General features: G+C 40.3%; 1 protein-coding gene across 1 annotated transcript in view; it reads right to left on the reverse strand.

Moving 5' to 3' along the window:
• slc12a2 (solute carrier family 12 member 2) overlaps window positions 1-18,657 on the reverse strand; it is a 103,062-nt gene that overhangs the window by 47,481 nt on the left and 36,924 nt on the right. Inside the window, exons 2-8 of the mRNA XM_083983818.1 lie at window positions 14,674-14,793; window positions 11,367-11,442; window positions 7,117-7,212; window positions 4,232-4,371; window positions 929-1,039; window positions 721-829; window positions 496-623 (exon numbers count right to left, since the gene is read on the reverse strand). Of these exons, the coding sequence (XP_083839944.1) occupies window positions 496-623; window positions 721-829; window positions 929-1,039; window positions 4,232-4,371; window positions 7,117-7,212; window positions 11,367-11,442; window positions 14,674-14,793 (780 nt within the window). The remainder of the gene's footprint in view (window positions 1-495; window positions 624-720; window positions 830-928; window positions 1,040-4,231; window positions 4,372-7,116; window positions 7,213-11,366; window positions 11,443-14,673; window positions 14,794-18,657) is intronic.

The following is an 18,657-nucleotide window of genomic DNA, read 5'->3' on the forward strand; positions in this document are numbered from 1 at the left end:
CAAAAAAAATGTTTTAATGCGGATATCTTGGCTGTAGGATTGTTGTTGGTGAGTTCAGTATGTTATATGAACATTATTCCTGAGTCTCTGTGACATATTAGGACGATTTTACAGCCAGTTGCTTTAGATTTTTTTTACATATTGTACCTTTAAAACATATACTTATTTAATTTTTTTTCGGAACAATTTCTCATGTTGGTGCTTCAATACCAGAGGGACATTACAGACGAGCACTATGGAGGTATTTGGATGTTTTTTGGTGTGTCTTTTTGGACAAAGAAAAGTGAGCCCCGTTCGCAACCGTCATATGGACATGCACTGCTGCATGGAGACCCGCTGTAACTCCGAGAAGCCACGGAGGACTCTGAAACTTCTCCCAGCCCTTAGTCGACATGAGGGTGAGTAGATAATGAGTGAAATTTGAATTTTGGGTGAACTATCCCTTTAAGCCCTGAGGTTGTGCTGTGTTCATGTTCATAAGTGCAGGCGACTTACAGCGAGGTCTCCTGAGATGTTGGCTCCAGCCAGAATACCAGTGGCAGCAGGGAAGAAGATGGCAAAGACGGAGAAGAACGTCTCTGAGCCTCGGAACTCCGGACCCATGTTCTCCCACATGATGTTGCCTGACGGGGGGAAACGAGAGGTTAAAACACAGCGAGGCCAAAAGCTGAAGCTAAACTCTGCCGTCGGGGTGAGGAGTCTGTATAAGAGGCTTCATACCATCGTATCCGAAGAAGCCCACGGCCTCCTTCGACTTGACCGGAATGAAGGTTCCGATGAAGTAATTAATGATGGCTGTGATGAGGACGATGAGCAGGAAGATCTGTGCCTGCGGAGGAGAAGATGGACCAAAGAGTTTGTCACCACCAGTGACTCATGTGTTGACTGAGTCACAGTGCGTCCTGAGAGGTTCTGGTCCGGCTCTTACCTTGGCTTCCCACTCCATCCCCGCCACGGAGATGCCCAGCAGGAGGATGACCGTGATGGTGCCGATGATGCGGATGTCGTTCACTTCGTCCGTCATCAAGGCGTCTGCGCCCTGAAAGACACGACCAAGAGGAGTCAGATGGAATGAACAGGAACTGCTGAAGTGCAAACGCAGGAGCACTTTGATGGATATTTTTTACTTAATACCCAGGGGGCAAAATCCCAGTTTTTTGGAAAACAGACACGGAGCGTTGTAAAAGGTTTGACACCAGAAATGATATCTAGGAACTTCAAGGATTAAAACCTGGGTGGACAACCCGGTCAACTAGCTGCTAGAAAGCTACAGGGGCCAAAACTCCTTTCTTGGGTCATTTTGCTGGCGAAATGATGTAAATGCAAATATTTAGGTACTACAATGGCATAAATAGTCATACAACTATACAATTTGGCAGAGGGTATCTTGACACATAGGGGGAGGCATGAAAAAAAGATTATGGGGTTTGTTGCAACTCAATTTTAAGATATCACCCTCAACATCCCAAGAAAGACAAAAGTACTGTTCGCCTGACAAATTCTCATGAAAATTATGATTTTTCAGCAGTTTATGGAGAATATCTATGCCTAACATGTATATAGAAAATTTCCTTAATTCATAAGCTTCCATTTGAGTCCAAGATAGCGTTTCTACTAGCTACTGGAAAGCTACAGGCTGCCTCCAAACAATGCAACACCTATTGTGAAAAACTACATGTTAACTGGCATGATCAGAAAACATTCTATTTCTGGTCTCCCCAAAGTGAACAGATAGATAGAGAAGACCGTTGGTCACAGCAAGTGGGGCTTTGGAGATAGAAAGGCTATCTAATATAAGTTACTTGATATTACAAATAATAAGAAATGTCACAGATAACATAGAACAGAATTCTGTCTCTGAGCTGAGCTGCTGAGGTCGTCTAACTCAGACTGGATTTTTTCCTTTATCACTTACAATAGAAATTCATCATGAAGACATTTGCTTAAGTCCATCCATAATCCCATCCATAATCAAAAAATATTGACATTCCGTTTCAGCTTCTGACCAAGCAACCACATAAACCAATCTAAAGACTACAATGAGAACCAACAGCAGAAACAGGTCCAAAACCATTTCATTACTATTTTTCAACAATATATCATAAATGTAGATTAGGGATGTCACGATTATAGATTTTCTTGGTACAATTATTGTCAGAGAAATAATCACGGTATTATGATAATCACAATTATTATGCATTAATATTAATTAATTATGCAAAATATGTAAAGTATCTATTTAAATATGACCAATTATTAATCCCCCAGATGAAATGTTTGAAGTATTCAAGTCATTAATTGTCATCTACAACAAATGTTTAAGTTTATTTTAATCATTTTTTTAAATGACAAATGACACTTAAATTCCAACCAATTCAATGTTACATTAGGTAAAGGGACCAGTATCTGTGCATTAACCTCTATTTTGGTGCACATCTGCCAATACGGTTCCAACATAGTCTTTTTTGGAAAGTGACGGTATTTACGAATCTTTATGATTAATTAAAGCAGAAGTAAGTGGTCCGGTCGTTTTCGCTAATGCTGCGTTCCAGGCAGGCTTTTGAAATCGTAAATTACAGCTTCAAGTCACAACTTACGACTTTGTAGCGTTCCAGGCAACCCACTCGTGTTTTTCCGACCTGTTTTACCTGTGAAAGTCACTATAACGGCCACTCGTAACTTCTGACCGGTGAACTCGTACCAGATCGAACTGGTACCACTTCACGGTCGGAAAAATACGAGTTTCCTTGAACGCACCATAACAGTCCTCGTCCCTACGTCGCCACATTCACGGCGTCCCTTGGCTGCACACACAGCCCTGCATGCCGTTCTCTCTCCTCATTGGATAAAAACTGTAGGATACGATACATGTTTTCTCCTCGACTCAGAGCAGAGCAGAGGGACTGACAGACCCGTGTTTCAGTCCAAACACTCTATGTAAGTGATTGCTGTCGGAAGATATAACTATTTAAGACTTATATTAACACAAATATATCACTTACTTCTGCTTTAACTGTGGTGTTTAATACCGCGATTAATTGTGAAAACATGTAATTGTGACATCCCTAGTGTAGATGAATGATCCTGAATAGATGTGATATGACTGTAAAACATGGAAAATACAGTCTTTCTTTTATGGTCTAATTTAGTCAGTCACATAAATACATATATATAAATAAATAAATAAATAAATGAATAAATGAATGAATGCTGAACACATTGACTTTTTACAGCAGGGACTGTCCACTCTAACTTGTTTTGCTCCTGGTTGAAGTTACACTGTTCACTGGAAATCAATTCCTTGTTGTTCTAAAACCGTGGCTGCCAGTGGAGCGGAGCTTCCTGTATAGATCAGTGTTATTAGTGGATCAACTCATTGCTTGATTATAACTAATAGTTGGAAGAATGTTGGGCCAATAAACAATGTTGATATTAGTTAAGCTGTCTAAAAGAGCTGGATTAAAGCTAAACCATCTCTCTCACAGTGAGTACACACTGAATTGAATACAACTTTGTTTATCCCGGAGGGCAATTCAGTTTTTGCAGCTACCATTATTACATACATATTCATTCGTTTAACACACTAATTAGAAAACATTTGACTTTTACTCCCTACATTTGAACACACGTATCTGTACTTTCTAGTCTTTACATCATCAAAACAGGTTTGTTACTTTTTCAACATTACGCGTCATGGCGAAAGGTACAGGTAAATTCATGCAAAACCGCTGATGCGCGTTCCCATCAATGCTGTTTTTCGGCAAGCAGTCTCTGCATTTACCTCTAAAACAACTCTGTTCTGTTATTATCTCATAGTGTGGTGAATGTGCAGGTCACAACTTGTCCACCAGAGCGCTTTGGAGTTGTTGGATTGTGTATTTGATGAGTTTGATGAGGGAAACCAAGAAATCCCATTAGCCTCCGTAGCGTAGCTCTGAGCAGCTTGCGGCTCTGCTCCGCCGTTCTAAAAACAGCTTGCACCGACAATTTAAGGTAATGAACCTACTCCAAAAACTATAGGGATTATGGCAATGGGCCAATTTGCCAAAATGTTGAACTACGGTATCCCTGTAAGTACAGAATTTGAGTACTTTTGACACCTCTGGTTCAAAGTCAAGCCCCAGACCAGAAACAGCATACACGATCATATTAGCCTACACCGAAATGAATAAATAGTTATTTAAGGAAAAAAAAAACGTCTGAAAGCAGCATGAGGCATTGAGAGACTTACATTGAGAAGTTCCACCACCGTCTCAGCGAAGCCCACCACGTACATGGCAACAGCCACTGCATTGGCGAAGGCGAATATCAGACCGATGGAGCCTCCAAACTCTGGCCCCAGACTCCTGGAAATCAAGTAATACGCTCCACCTGGAAACAACCGGGAACAAACAGGATGTCAGTGAGATCACCAACTGCTCTGAAATAAACTGGGAGTGTGGATCGGTTATGAAGTATTGCACTGACTAGACCAGTACATTTCAGCAGCCTGGAGCATCAATATGGTCCAAACTGACGGTCCCATCAGAGCTGAGCTTTCTAATATAAATCCTGCTTACAAACCCTCCTCAGACCGGCCTGTTGTTTCAGGCTATTAGATGTTTCAATTAGCACGATTAGCACGAGGGTCAATTACACAGCATCCTCTTGTGTGATGTGTTTTAGAGCCAGATCCAGACCTACAGTCCAAATCATGCACATTTTAGTTCCAGCATCACATATCACCCCGAACAGTCCACAATGTCTCTATCTATGTATGTATGCTTTTTCTAACTACCATCTGGCTGTTGTGCATGAAAAGTTGTCACATGTTGTAAAACCTAATGTTCTATTTGATGCTAAAAATCCCTTTGATGCACAAAAAATATGAACCCCTGCAGGGACGTTAAAGGGATAGTAGCATTTTTTTTAAAGTGGGGTTGTATGATCTACAAATAGCTCCTAAGTACTTTAATTGCAGTAGCAGACTCTCTGCACTCCTCCCGTTAGCAACGCCAGCCCATAGCCCTGCCCAGAGATTTACAACATACAGTGTTGTGAACAGACCCAAAGAAACGGCCTATTTTCACGGCCTAAAAGAGGTTTTACGTGAAAAAAAATACACAGTTCCATTGTTCGCTATAATATAATTTTTTCCAGCCCCTCAAAGTGCAGGAAAAACACAGTTTTTATTTGGACCTAACCAACTCACGTATCCCTCCGCCCAGGGTTAGCGCCCACCGATCAGCAGTTGGTTAGGTCCAAATAAAAACTGCGTTTTTCCTGCACTTTGAAGGGCTGGAAAAAATTATATTATAGTGAACAATGGAACTGTGTGTTTTTTTTTCAGGTAAAACCTCTTTTAGGCCACGAAAATAGGCCGTTTCTTTGGGTCTGTTCACAACACTGTATGTTGTAAATCTCTGGGCAGGGCTATGGGCTGGCGTTGCTAACGGGAGGAGTGCAGAGAGTCTTCTACTGCAATTAAAGTACTTAGATCATACAACCCCACTTTAAAAAATTGCTACTATCCCTTTAACTGTCACAGCCAGAGAAGGGGCAGTAGGTTTACAGTGTTACATGAGCATTACTATCAGTTCTGTGATGTTGAGGCTTTGGAAACAAACACTACTCTGACTGAACGACGCCTCCTTTCTACCACTGACAGAAAAGTTTGTCACTTTTTAACATTCATCTATTCTGTTACTGTGTAGTTTGCCTTTGTTATGGAGTCACTGTGTAAGTCTTTGAGGGTTGAAATGTTTTTCGTATCCTGTTGGTTATGGAGCCAGATCCCTGACATTAAAACCCCCTCCCCTCCACGCCAAAACCCTGCCAGTAACATGACACTGAAAAAAGAATGTCAGTGAAAAATAACAGATAACTTCTATTACAATGCCAAACTGTTTTCAATGCCAAATGTTAATGTCAGGGATCTGGCTCCATAGTCGGTGAGGGAGAATCTGTGGTTCTTTCTCTGAACTGGGACTGTCACAGTTATTACATAATCGCCTGATCGCAATCATTTGAGCTGACCGCAATTATTTTGCATAATCATTTAAATCCTTTCTACACATCTGTATAAAAACAGCTGGATGAAACTAACAAAAATGTCATTTTCATCACTGTTTCCATGTTGTTTTCCACCGTTTGAGGTTTGACTTGTCCTCTTTTTATGGCATCATCACACTGTGCTGCCTTCTTCTGCTATGGTTTTATTAGCACACCAACTGTTTATCTTACACATTACATTGAAAAAACACATTTCAATGATCATCTATTGACATTAGCATCATGGATTTAGCAAAGCCAATAAATGGCTTGTCTTTTTCATAAGGTCTATGTGTATTATCAAAGGGATATTTCAACATTTTGGCAAATTCGCCTATTGCCATAATCCCTATAGTTTTAGCAGTAGGTTCATTACCTTTAATTCTCGGTGCAAGTTGTTTTGAGATTGGCGGGGCAGAGACGCGAGCTGCTCAGCTAACGCAACAGAGACTTATGGTATTTCCACGTTTCCCTAATCAAACTAAATACACAATCCAACAACTTCAAAATGCTCTTGTGCACAAGTTGTGACCTGCACATTCGCCACACTATGAAATGATAACGTATAATTATGTAACATTACGACACATGACATACTTGGAACTACTTTTGCTTTTGAAGTCACTCTGTTGAGCAGCCGTGTCTGGAATGTAGTTCCGGCTACGTATCTACCTCTAAAACAACTCTGTTTTCAGTTGACAACAACTGTTTCATAATGTTCCATTATTATCTCATAGTGTGGTGAATGTGCAGGTCACAACTTGTCTATGAGAGGGTTTTGGAGTTGTTGGATTGTGTATTTGATGAGTTTGATGAAGGAAAGCCCGGAAATACTACTCGCCGTGCAAACTCACGTCTCTGCCCCGCCGATCTCAAAACAGCTTGCACCGACAATTAAAGGTAATGAACCTACTGCTATGACTATAGGGATTGCCAAAATGTTGAAATATCCCTTTAAACTGTGTTTAGGGGTTATACTAATAGTGGTATCAAATTATCAGAAAAAACAATCAAATCGTTAATAGCAATTATTTGTTTGATTCACATGTTACATGTCGTTACTGCGGAGAAGAGAGTGACATTTACCTCCTCGTACAAACCCGTTGGTGGCGATGGCAGAGGTGGAGAGGCCGGTGATGGTGGTCACTACGGTCGCCATGGCAACGATCAGACAGGAGAGAGCTGCAGGGGGGAGAGAGAGAGAGAGAGAGAAAGAGCACAGTCGTGAGCTCGGGGAACTTCCCCCCTGAATGAAAAGAATGTGCAGAGCAGGTCACAGTTTTCTATCAGCTCCATCAGGTTTCATGTGGCGCCCAGCGGTGATATTTCACTAGAAAGCGAAGATTTGTCAACAGGTGCCGTTGGGGCGGGCGGGGGTAGTGGTAGTGGGGGGGGGGGGGCAGGGGGTCAGGGACATGGGGAGGCAGCGTGGCGTGTGAGGTGAGAGCCCGCTGAGCACCAGGATGTCAGTAAACACGGGGCCGTGTGCCGCGCTGCTCAGAGACTCCTCCACACGCTGACGGTTGAATTTGTCAGGTACGTGAAGACTCCGTCACATCACAGTCAAACACAGACTCCACACAGACACACTGACTCCAAACCAGTTTTTAAAATCTGTTATTTTGATTCTGTTTGGTTTGGGGAATTTTACTTTTGATTTGTTGTTTTCTATAGACAGGTCTATTGTGAATGGACTTTAACATTTAACCTGAATGAATTCTTAAAATAATACTAATCTGATGTTGACCACACACATACAGTATATTGGTCTTGCCAAAAGATAAAAGAATGGGGCGCCGTATGGCTCAGTGGGTTGAGCAGGCGCCCCATATGCAGAGGCTACAGTCCTCGCTGTCCTTGTTCAAATCCCATATCTGGTGGCCCCTGCTGCATGTCATGCCCCCTCTCTCATCTAACTAACCAGACTGCTACATATCTGTTCATAGATTGTGGGTCAAACTTTGGAGTCACATTTTCAAGCAGCATACACTAAAACAATGTTGTCGCTTGCAAGTAATATCTCATCTGACCCCTCTCATGTGTTATTCGAGGAATATCAGCTTCTGCCATCAAACAGAAGATTTAGAGTTCCACAAGCTCGACTGAACAGGCTGAGGAACTCTTTTGTCCCTCAGTCTGTCAAACTGTTAAATCAGAGTTTGGTCTCTAAGTCGACTAGACCCTAGGGTTCATGTACAGACTGAGCACTGGGTGTTGCACCAAAGACACATTGTAATGCTGGATTTATGTTGTGAATGGAGTTAGGAGGTAGTGTTTTTCTTTAAATGTGACCTTTGAGGGTAACATTTATGCTTTCTGTAAATGTATGCTTTTGGTATTTTGTTATTATTTGTGTGAAACTTTGGACAAATTTCAGAGTGATCTGACAATAAAGTGTAATCTTATCTTATCTTATCTATCCTATCAATTAAAGGCAAAAAGCCCCAAAAATATACTTTAAAAAAAGAAAAGATAAAGGGATACTGGGATAAAATATCTAAGTATAGTCTAAGAAAAAAAAAATAGGGTTGGAGATATCCAAATCATGTAAGATACTCTACTCTAATCTGACTGAAACATGTATTGTGTCAGATTTTACAAAAGAGGACAAGTATCTTCTTAAAATACTGTTCTCAGCAGGTAAAAACACAGTCACAAGGTTATGATATAAAGTGGAACTGCTGATGGAGGAGCAGTGGCTGTTGTGACAGTGGAGGAGATATTTGTAATGAATGAAATGAACTGAAACATAAACTCAGATTGAAAGAGACACAATTTAATGAAAAATGGATTGATTCTAGAAGCCAGGGAGAGGACGGAGCATTACCACTGGACAATAAGGACTGATAATTGTCTAATGATGTATTTATGTTGCACCTTGACACTGTAAATGTTTATAAAAAGGAGTTAACTACATCAGCACTCACTGAATCTTTATCTGAGTCTCCATCAGTCATTATGACACATATACAGCTTTATGACTGTGTGTTCAACACCTGCTAACCTCCTCACACTCTCCACTCTGCTGCTTTCTGCTACAGCATGGCTCCACAACTTACCATGATGACACACACACACACACACACACACACACACACTGGCATTCATTCACCCCTAACCGAAACCACAACTCCCCCTCTCACCACTGACCCCCACGCACACATAAAACACAATTTGACACACTCTTCCCAGAAGTCCTTGTTATCGTCTCTGTTCCACTGTGAACACACATCAGTCAGGCCACAGTAAAGACTGAGACTACAAAGTGTGGAGACACTTCTACTCCTGTAAAAACACACTGTGATAAAGAAGACAAAAGTCAGCCTCAACAGAACTTCAGTGTGTTTTGGAGAAGTGAGGGGGTGTGTGTGGTTGTGTGTGGCTTCAGCAGCTGGTGTGACGACACATCTGATCAGACTGAGCGTCAAAACATCTAATGCAATGTAACGTTATGATGATGTAACATGAGTAGAGGTAAAGTGACTTTTAACTTAAGCAGGGCTGGGTGGCGCTGCTGGTTTCTGATTCCATTCAATATCCATTCATTTAGAGGTTTTCACTCTTAATACCAGTTTTGCTCAATTATGAAAGAGATTTTCACAGAACTAAATTTCACAGAAATTGTACAAAGTTGGAACTCTCTAACCTGTTGCATTACTAAAAATATGAATGTTTACATTAGAAATTGATCCAAAAGCAGTTACACCGATGCACATTTATTTAAGTAAACAGTGCAACTCTTCAAGTACAGTCATAGGTGATGATTGTAGTACTGCAGTTAATGTGCACATGTCAGCAGTGACTGGACACAACAGGCAGATCTTGTGCCATTTGTGCGTTTGCACGAGACTAAACGAACAGGAACCGGCAAACATTAATCAAAGGACTTTATGAACCAATATCTGATCTTTTAAATAATGATTGATATGAATCAGAAAATCTGAGACCTTTTTTAAGTAGAATAGAAATATAATATATTATATATAATATGCATACTCGTTTTTACATTTCAATTGGAAAAAATCTTTAAATGAGTTATGTGACTTTTTATTGGTCTTGCACCAAACAAACTGTTCCTTTATGTCTGGATCATGAGTAATGCAAGATGGAGAGGAACAGGAAGCTGTAAGGCTTTTTAACGATCAATAATGTGCAATAAGCCTGTGCATATCCTCATTTGTCCAGGTCATAGTATCTCAAAGGATAGTATCAAATACAGTAGTATCTCTCCTTTGAGAGAGACAATAGTGTGCAATAATTTGTTCTTATCCTCCGGTGTGCAGTTACTTTTATGTAATGATTTTATTTAATGGTTGTTGTTTTTTGTGGCTGTCTGTATGAGATCCTGCTTTTTTTTTTTTGTCAAAGGCGACTTTTCCCAATGTTGTTACTCCGATGTTGACTCCGACGTGGAAGCACGTATCAGCACTGTTTTCAACTATTAGCGGGTGCTGCCAAATATGGTAGAAAAGGTGTTCATATGTGAAGATTATCTTGCTGAACTAAACTGGTAAGTATCATAAACTTGTGTTAGCCATAGAGCTGATTTTCTGACATAATCCAAAACGCAATGCAAAAATCCCATTGACTTTCTTTTCCTGGAACCAGCGCGATGCTAAACTTCCGGGTTTTGACGTCAGCCCTGGCACACTCCATTGTAATTATGATTCTATTTACATTAAAGGGGAACTATGCAAGTCTGGTCACTTTTGCGCTGTTTTGATCACTGTTTTCTCTATGGAGCTCCCCCTACAGTTTTGGAGTGTATATTTCCACTGTCGTAAAAACTCACAGCTAACCCTCCTCCCTCCTTCGCAAACCATGTGCATTTCAATGGAGCTGATGAGAGGGTGGGTAACATTGTTGATTACTGAGCGTGTTTGCATCATAGTGCCTTAAAGCAGTCCTTGTTTCTCACAATGACAAGATCTGGGACACCGGATGGGAGGTGCTGATCTTGCAAAGTTGGTTTTCCACCAAGCGACGCTAGGGGGAAGGCAGAGAGCCTCCATTCTACTCCTAACAAGTCATTTAAACCAATCACAATTACTGTTTAAGACAGGTAAAAATCTTGCATAGTTCCCCTTTAAATGTTCAACCCCAGTTCACATGTGATGGTTTTTAAATGTAAGATTCAGGAAAGGCTGCAAACAAATGATACAACATTTAACAAAAAAAAAGAAAGAAAAAAAAGGAACAAACAAAAGACTTTCAACTGCCGCATCTTTCATCACAGGCGGGTTGCACCCTCCACTTCCTGTGTCCAAACCTCGCTGGGAGTAAACACACAGTTTAAGGTCATTTCAGTCATCTGCTCCTCACAGATCTCCACTCACCGATTCCAGCTTGACCCACGATCCAGGACATGCGGATGAAGAGCATCACACCCCAGATGTTCAACATGCAGCGGACCTGGAGGAGGGGGAGAGGGCGGAGAGGTTCAGTGCAAACGGAGCATCAGGATTTCTCAGCAAAGTCGCAGAGAAGGATTTACAAAACAAATAAAAACCTACAACCTACAAGTCCTGCAGAGTGACTTCTGCTGCTTGTCATCTGTCATCTGGTTTCAACAGCAGCAGTCCAGGGCTGACTTTCAATATAAACATCATGGCTAAAAGCTTTTCAACAATGCATTGTGACATTCCAGTTTCAATTAAGTGGTGAAACATTTGTCTTTTATTATGAAGTAAAGACAGGAAATGCAAAGTGTTTAGCACTGAACACTATTGTAAAGGACAGTCATTATGAAGCATTACAAGAGCAGGATATGGTTGTTGTGGGCCCTATTTTATTTACACTAGCAGACAGTTGAGTGCACTTCCAGAGTACTTGTCAGATGTTTCCTCTTTAAGTCTGCTCATTTACTGTAACTGTCTTATGTTTCTATAATTCTGCTCTTTTTTTGGTTGGTTTTAATAATTAATATGAATTAATTTAATAATTATTTACTAGGGCTGAGCCGATATGCTTTTGTGCCAATTCGATTCTCTAACGATTTTTGGGTCCCGATTCGATTTAAATTGCGATTCTGATTAAACAAGTATTGCGATTCGATTTTACCAAGTATTGCGATTTTATATTTCAATTATTGTGATTTTTTTTTCCTTAAACAAGAGCAGGTTGAACCAAACACTTGATAATACATCATAAGTCATATTTATCAAAAAACAATACACGCATTACATCAGTTTGTCTGTTGTGTTCATTTGTTCACATAGATATCTGTGAACAAACGAACACAATAGGCCGGTTTGACTTTGTTGAGTGTAATGGCACAGAATACATGATCGTACAATAAAGATTGGTCGTCCCCCCCCCCCCAAAAAAAAAAAAAATCTCATATGAGAATTGATTTTTTTTAAATCGCGATTAATATAAAAATCGAATTCCTATTGTCTTCCTCTGTGACAAGGTACAGTACATAGCCTATTCTGTGGAGCCAGTGGTCTGAAGGGAGGGAGGAATGGGCTGATCTGGTGTTTGTGTTCATTTGTACAATGCAACATTATTCAGCTCAAGGACTGCTGTGTTGAATTAAAAAAAACAATAAAGAAAAGGTTGAAAAAAAAATCTACAAAATAGAACAGTCCTTTTCAGTAATTTGTAATAAAATTAGCAATAACAATGATACACCTACAATAAAATATGTTCTGTGTTTCTGAATTTGTACAACTGACACATACATGGGGTCAGATCCAGGGGTAAGTAACTGTCACACTGAAAATACTCCCAACACTTGATAAAAGAAACATCAGAAACCAGAGGAATTAGCACAAGGTTTATATTAGAGAGGAAGTAAGTAATCGTCATGCCAAAATAAAAGCAGGACGACATTATCCAGACGCGTCTTAATGTGAAAACTTCATCCTGTGCTTTTAATAAAATGAAGTGGGTCCAGCTGAGCGGGAGCCACAGTTCTCAGCTGCTCTCTAACCCGCCGACCAACCAACCAACCACCTGCTAACTGAGCCTCTTATGGTTCACACCAACGCTCCACAATCCTGAACACCGTGCCACACACTCACATGCACAGGTCAAATTATACTGCGTAGTGGCACACTTCTCACCTGTGCTCCACTGCTCAGGGTTTAACTGAGTGTGGCTGACCACATGAAGAGAGAATATCAGGTCAGAACATTCACATCAAAGCTGCTGCTAATTCTAGAAACATTAGTCATAAACATACTATTTCTTTCATCGTGAGAGCTGAAAAACTTTAAAACTATGAGGCAGTGAAGAGCAGGTGCATTTGGACAGCAGCTGTGCATTACTTAGTTTCCCAATGTAAAAAAAAAAAAAAAAAAAATTATTAATGTGATAGCTTTGGGTCCTTTCTTAATGTAAACATTTTTTTAAAGGTCCAGTGTGTAAAATTTGTCAAGGTCTATTGGTAAAATCTGAATATACTACCAATGACTATATTAGTATAAGTGTATAATCGCTATAAAATAAAATCTGTTTGGTTTTCATAGCCTTATAATTCCTCTTTTATATATACACTACATATAGCAAGGGTCTTGCTTAGAGAGTGTCGCCATCTTGCACCGCCATGTTTGTACGGAATGGAAAATCCAGCCAACCAGAAAGCACGTTTCAAGAGTTTCACGTTCATAATAAACAATATACATATTTAATAGATGAATAATAGAGTCAGAATGCTAGATGTCACTGTTTTCCCCTCATTTTACACACTGGACCTTTAATAATATTGTAGGTTAGAGGTGAAATGTGCAGCTTCTTTAGTTCTGAGAATATCAATCACATCATGAGTAAAATGCAACAGAGTCAGATTCAGAACTAAAGTGTATGGTGTTATATACTGTATGCACCATATTTATCACCCTCCGGATCTTATGTGTATGTGTATGGATCAACTCTATATTTATTTTTGTACACAGATCCCAGTCCTGGAAATAACTGTTCAATAAAGATTTGGTTTCAGTGTGAGTCAATACACCCACAAGTGTACAATAGTAGAAAATCTTACAGTTGCAGCATGTGTGATTCTGTGGACCTGTACATGTTATATATATACACCAACCATACATAACATCCTGAGCACTGATGGGTGAAGTGAATAAATAACACTGCATCATGGCACCTGTTAGTGGGTGGGATGTATTAGGCAGCAGGTGAACATGTTGTCTTCAAAGTTGATGTGGGCTAAATGGTGATGACTGGGTGATCACCTGATGCACCAGAACAGATCGTATTTATTATTATTAATTTGTGTAATCTCCTTAAAATGATCTTTGTTTTGTTCTTAAGTTTTTTTTTTAATTGTTATTCATATATCTTGATCATTATTCTTTGTGTAATTTCCTTATAATCTTCCTTTTATTATCATCATTTATACAAATATTTCTGATTCTTCATTTGTATGTTTTATTTTCTTTTTGTATGACATTATATTTCACTGTTAACCATAGGTGGAGGCATCTAATAAGCTCTTTGAGTTGTCGCCTCTTCCAGCACTACAAATTGTTAAATTCTTCCTTTTACTTGTGTATTTTTAACTGTGCAAAATGTAAATCTAACTATTTTATATCTACAGTCCAATGTGAAGTCACATCAGGAAACACAGCAGTCTTCAAGAGTAGGAATAAAGAGCTGAGATACATAAAAATAAATTAAGGAACTCACCAGGACTCCTTTGACCCAGCCGAACTTCACCACTCCTTTGGGCTCAGCCGCCTCCTTGGCTGCGGCCTCCTCGGCCGGGGTCAGCTCGTCTCCATTGGCGAAGCCGTCCTCGAACGGCTCCTGAAAGCGACACAGAGAGAAAAAAAAATTATCATTTCATGTTTTTGTAGAAGAAAAAAAACACAGGATATTTGTTTCCAAAGAAAATCTGGGACTTTCATACATAAATACTTTATGTGCTCTCAAGTGAGATCACAGGGCCGCTTTAGTGGATTGGTTTCACTGTTTGCGCTGCGGGAACGATGTGAAATCAATGACAGAATAAACACTCCACACTAAAAAAGAATTTGTAGTGATTTGTGGTGCTCGGGCTGGATTCTTTTTCCCTCTAAAATCTGGGCAACATCCTGAAAAGCTTTTAAAAATGACAAGACTAATCATGTATAGGTGATAAACTCCTATAGCCTTGAGGTGGCATGTCGCCTGGCAACACCAGCTCTTTAAAAAAAAAAACGACACACACGATGCTGGAGCAGTTAAAACACACAATGCCCTCTTCATCTTCACAGACAATATCGAGGTGCTGGTTATTGTCTTTCCCGACTTTACAGCTCTGGTGATCACCTCAGGACATTCCTCTGCCGTCCTGAGCGTTTTCACAGCATTTCCCGCCTCCGCTGAGCGGGGAGCCGTCTTCGCTAAAGGGTGTCAGACAAAAAATAAGCTTCACAGCACGACTCCAACTGTCCCTACAACAGCTCAACACAAGTGAGTCATTAGCATCGTTTTCAGGCTTTAATGCGATGTGACAGCTGGTAGCCCAGAGGCTACAGAGCTCAGTACAAGCCATGATACCAGAGAGTGGGAACTAAATACACACTCACAGGCTTTTATTTTGAAAAGGTTTAAAACAAAAAATAATCTCCGTCTAGGTGAGCATTCTCAGAGTTGTTCTGCATGAGCATTCATAGTGAACATGTGCAATCTGAGCTGGTGTAAACAGGAAGCAGACTGTCAACTCTGCTCATCAGTTTCAGAAACAAGTCTGAATGAGGAACAATAAAGTTGCAGCATAAAAAGCAGCAAATACAGTAACAAGGTCAGTGAGACTGGAATTCATTATCAATCATGTTGTCAAGGCTGACGAGAGCCAATCAGGGAGCGACAGGCATCATTTCTGAAGGTCTCACTTTGTGTCCATCCAGACTACAACACAGTCTCAGCCTGTCTGTCTGTTTGATAACAGCGGGGCCGTGTGGATAAGGAGATGTAGCCGAGAAAAAAACACAACTTTTCCTCAGAGATCTGGTCACAAAAACACACCTGGTTCAACCTCTGGGACAATGAACACTGAAGCTGTTATGTTAATCTCTACAAGGTGTAATGCTATGTTTGAACAGCGATGCCACACGTGTCATGATACATGTTTGCTGATATGATACAAGGACGATATATAACACAATATGATTCAATGACTAGAAATCAATACAGTAACTTTTTTTTCTTTTTTAGCCAAATTTGAAATCTGTGAGATGAAAACTGGATGGTACAGGTCAGAATTCCTTACTGATACTGATTATGGATATAAAGTAGATAAATAGTAACCAATATTTTTAAAAGAGAACCCAAGGAGTTTGCTTTTGGTTATAAAAGAGTCTCATATTAATGTGGATGAATCTACATTCGTTTTGTCTTTATAGTTATTTTGATATAATTTAGTGGTCGACTCGCCCAGCATTTCCTGGTTTCCCGGACGCTGCCCAGCGGGTCATGGGAATAACACCGCCGGATAGTAAGTTGGCATTGTTTATGGTCGGAACTACGACGGTATCTGATCGTCTTTGAACCTCCGACTTTAATTCTTGATTAATGAAAACATTCTTGGCAAATGCTTTCGCTTTTGTCCGTCTTGCGGTTTCACCGTGGGCGCAGAGGCTCATGGGAAATGTAGTGTGAAAACACTTTGCTTTCCGAAAGTTCTCGTAGTCCCTTTAACCAAAAAACAGTGCACCTTTACTAAAAATCCATCTTGGTTGCTTTTTTGGGCTGCGCAAGTGCAATGCCATAATTTCTGGAGTGTCTCTTTAAATACATGCAAGACATGCATAACACATACAACAATTAATCACTTTTTTGACACACTTTTCACAACAAAACAAACAGACCACACTGTGCAATGTTCCTGAACTCCCCCTGACCAGGGCTGTTTTTGGGGGGATATCCATCTTTTACCCCGGAACTAAATGTAGTTCCTGTTTCCTGAGGAAACCTCCTGCAGTAGGAATGCGCCTTTTAAGAGACAAACACATTTTTCCCACAAAACTCTAATTAATTTAATAAAGTTAATAATGAACTGAGGCAATTAACATGATGCAAAGACTTAGTGGACGTCTCAAACTGTGTTGGTGAAACTACAAGGTATAAATTTAACCAGAGTCCAGCACATTTCTCTCCACTGCCACGCTCAGAGCTTCACACAGTCTATACATGCTTTATTTTTAGAAGAATGCCCTCATAATTTACTCGACATGTCAGAGGATAGTTACATAACCTCGTTAAAAACAATGTATGTGTCACATGACGCTGACTTCTATGTTCGTCTGGAACAATCTGCACCATTTTCACACGTTTATGGGAAACACATACATAACCCTCTACGTATTGGGGCCGTTTCCTGTGGGTATGGACAACCTTGGATTTATGGATTCTCTTACACTGCTGTCATTTTACAGCCGCGGACAGGAAGTGTAATGATATATGGTTCTGGCCTGCTGTGCTGTGCAGACCGTGGGTTATTGATCGGCAGCGACGCGTCCTCTGGATCCACGTCCACATGTCCACACTGATTCATATTTTGAGTCATACGCCCAGAGGCTGAATATCAGTTTATTGAGGGAAATACAATGATTTCAAATGGTCTGGCTGTTACATATGAGAAAGCTCCTGGAGGTAATGCTCTGGAAACGATGTGATAAATTCAACTAAACTCACAGACCGACCCACTGCCCATGTATCTAAACTAATAGGGGTGGGAGAAAAAATCGATTCACATAAATATCGCAATATCTTTTTTGACTATTTTTAAATCGATTTTTTTTTTCAAAAATCGATTTTTTTTTAGATTTTTTTTTTTTTGACATTTTTATTCTAAATATTGTGCAATGTGCATTTATTCGCCTTTTTTACATACAGAGAGTCCAGGTTTTGAAAAGGGTTTAAGTTCACTTTATAATGGAGTACGTTAATTTCTATAGCTCCTACAGTATTTGTGTGCAGATAAATGTTAAAAATGCTAAAGACTAAAAATCGAGAGAATCGGCAATATCGTAGAATCGCAATTTAAATCGAATCACCATCCAAAAAATCGTAGAAGAATCGAATCGGGAGAAAAGCATATCGTTCCAGCCCTATAAACCAACAGGGCTTCACACAGACCTTGGAGCGAGGTCTGTGTGGAGATAAAGAAAGGAAACATGACACAAACATTGATGAACAGCGTCTCTGTTACAACGGGCGTATAAATAGGCGGTGTAAAGGATCCAGCAGGACGGCGGCTCTGACATGTATGGAGGCTGAGGCTCCGAGCATCACTCAGCATCACTTCACCTGGGCCATCTGTCACCAGCAGCACCCCGCCTGCATCCCTCCTGTGACTCAGCAAAACTGCTGCAATCATCACGAGCTCACAGCTCGACCGACTGTTGAGAGCCACGATGCCGCTGCAGCTCAGGTTTCTGCTCCAAATGTACTTCAGCTCTGACAATGACCTTCTCCTTCATCTAACTGTTTATCAGGCTTCTTCTCAGTTAAAGCAGGGCAACGACTGAAAAAAAAAAAAGGAAAATACATAATGGACAGTGGACAAGAAGCGAATGTTGAGGAAGGACGGGACTTCGTCCTCTGTAAATTGCTCCAGGAAAGATTCCTAAAAGCAGGAAATTGGCTGCATTTCAGCACTTCCTGTTCTCTCGTCCTGAAGTCTCT

This window comes from Trachurus trachurus (assembly GCF_905171665.1).
Source record: "Trachurus trachurus genome assembly, chromosome: 12".
In the NCBI taxonomy this organism is placed as follows: Eukaryota; Metazoa; Chordata; class Actinopteri; order Carangiformes; family Carangidae; genus Trachurus; species Trachurus trachurus.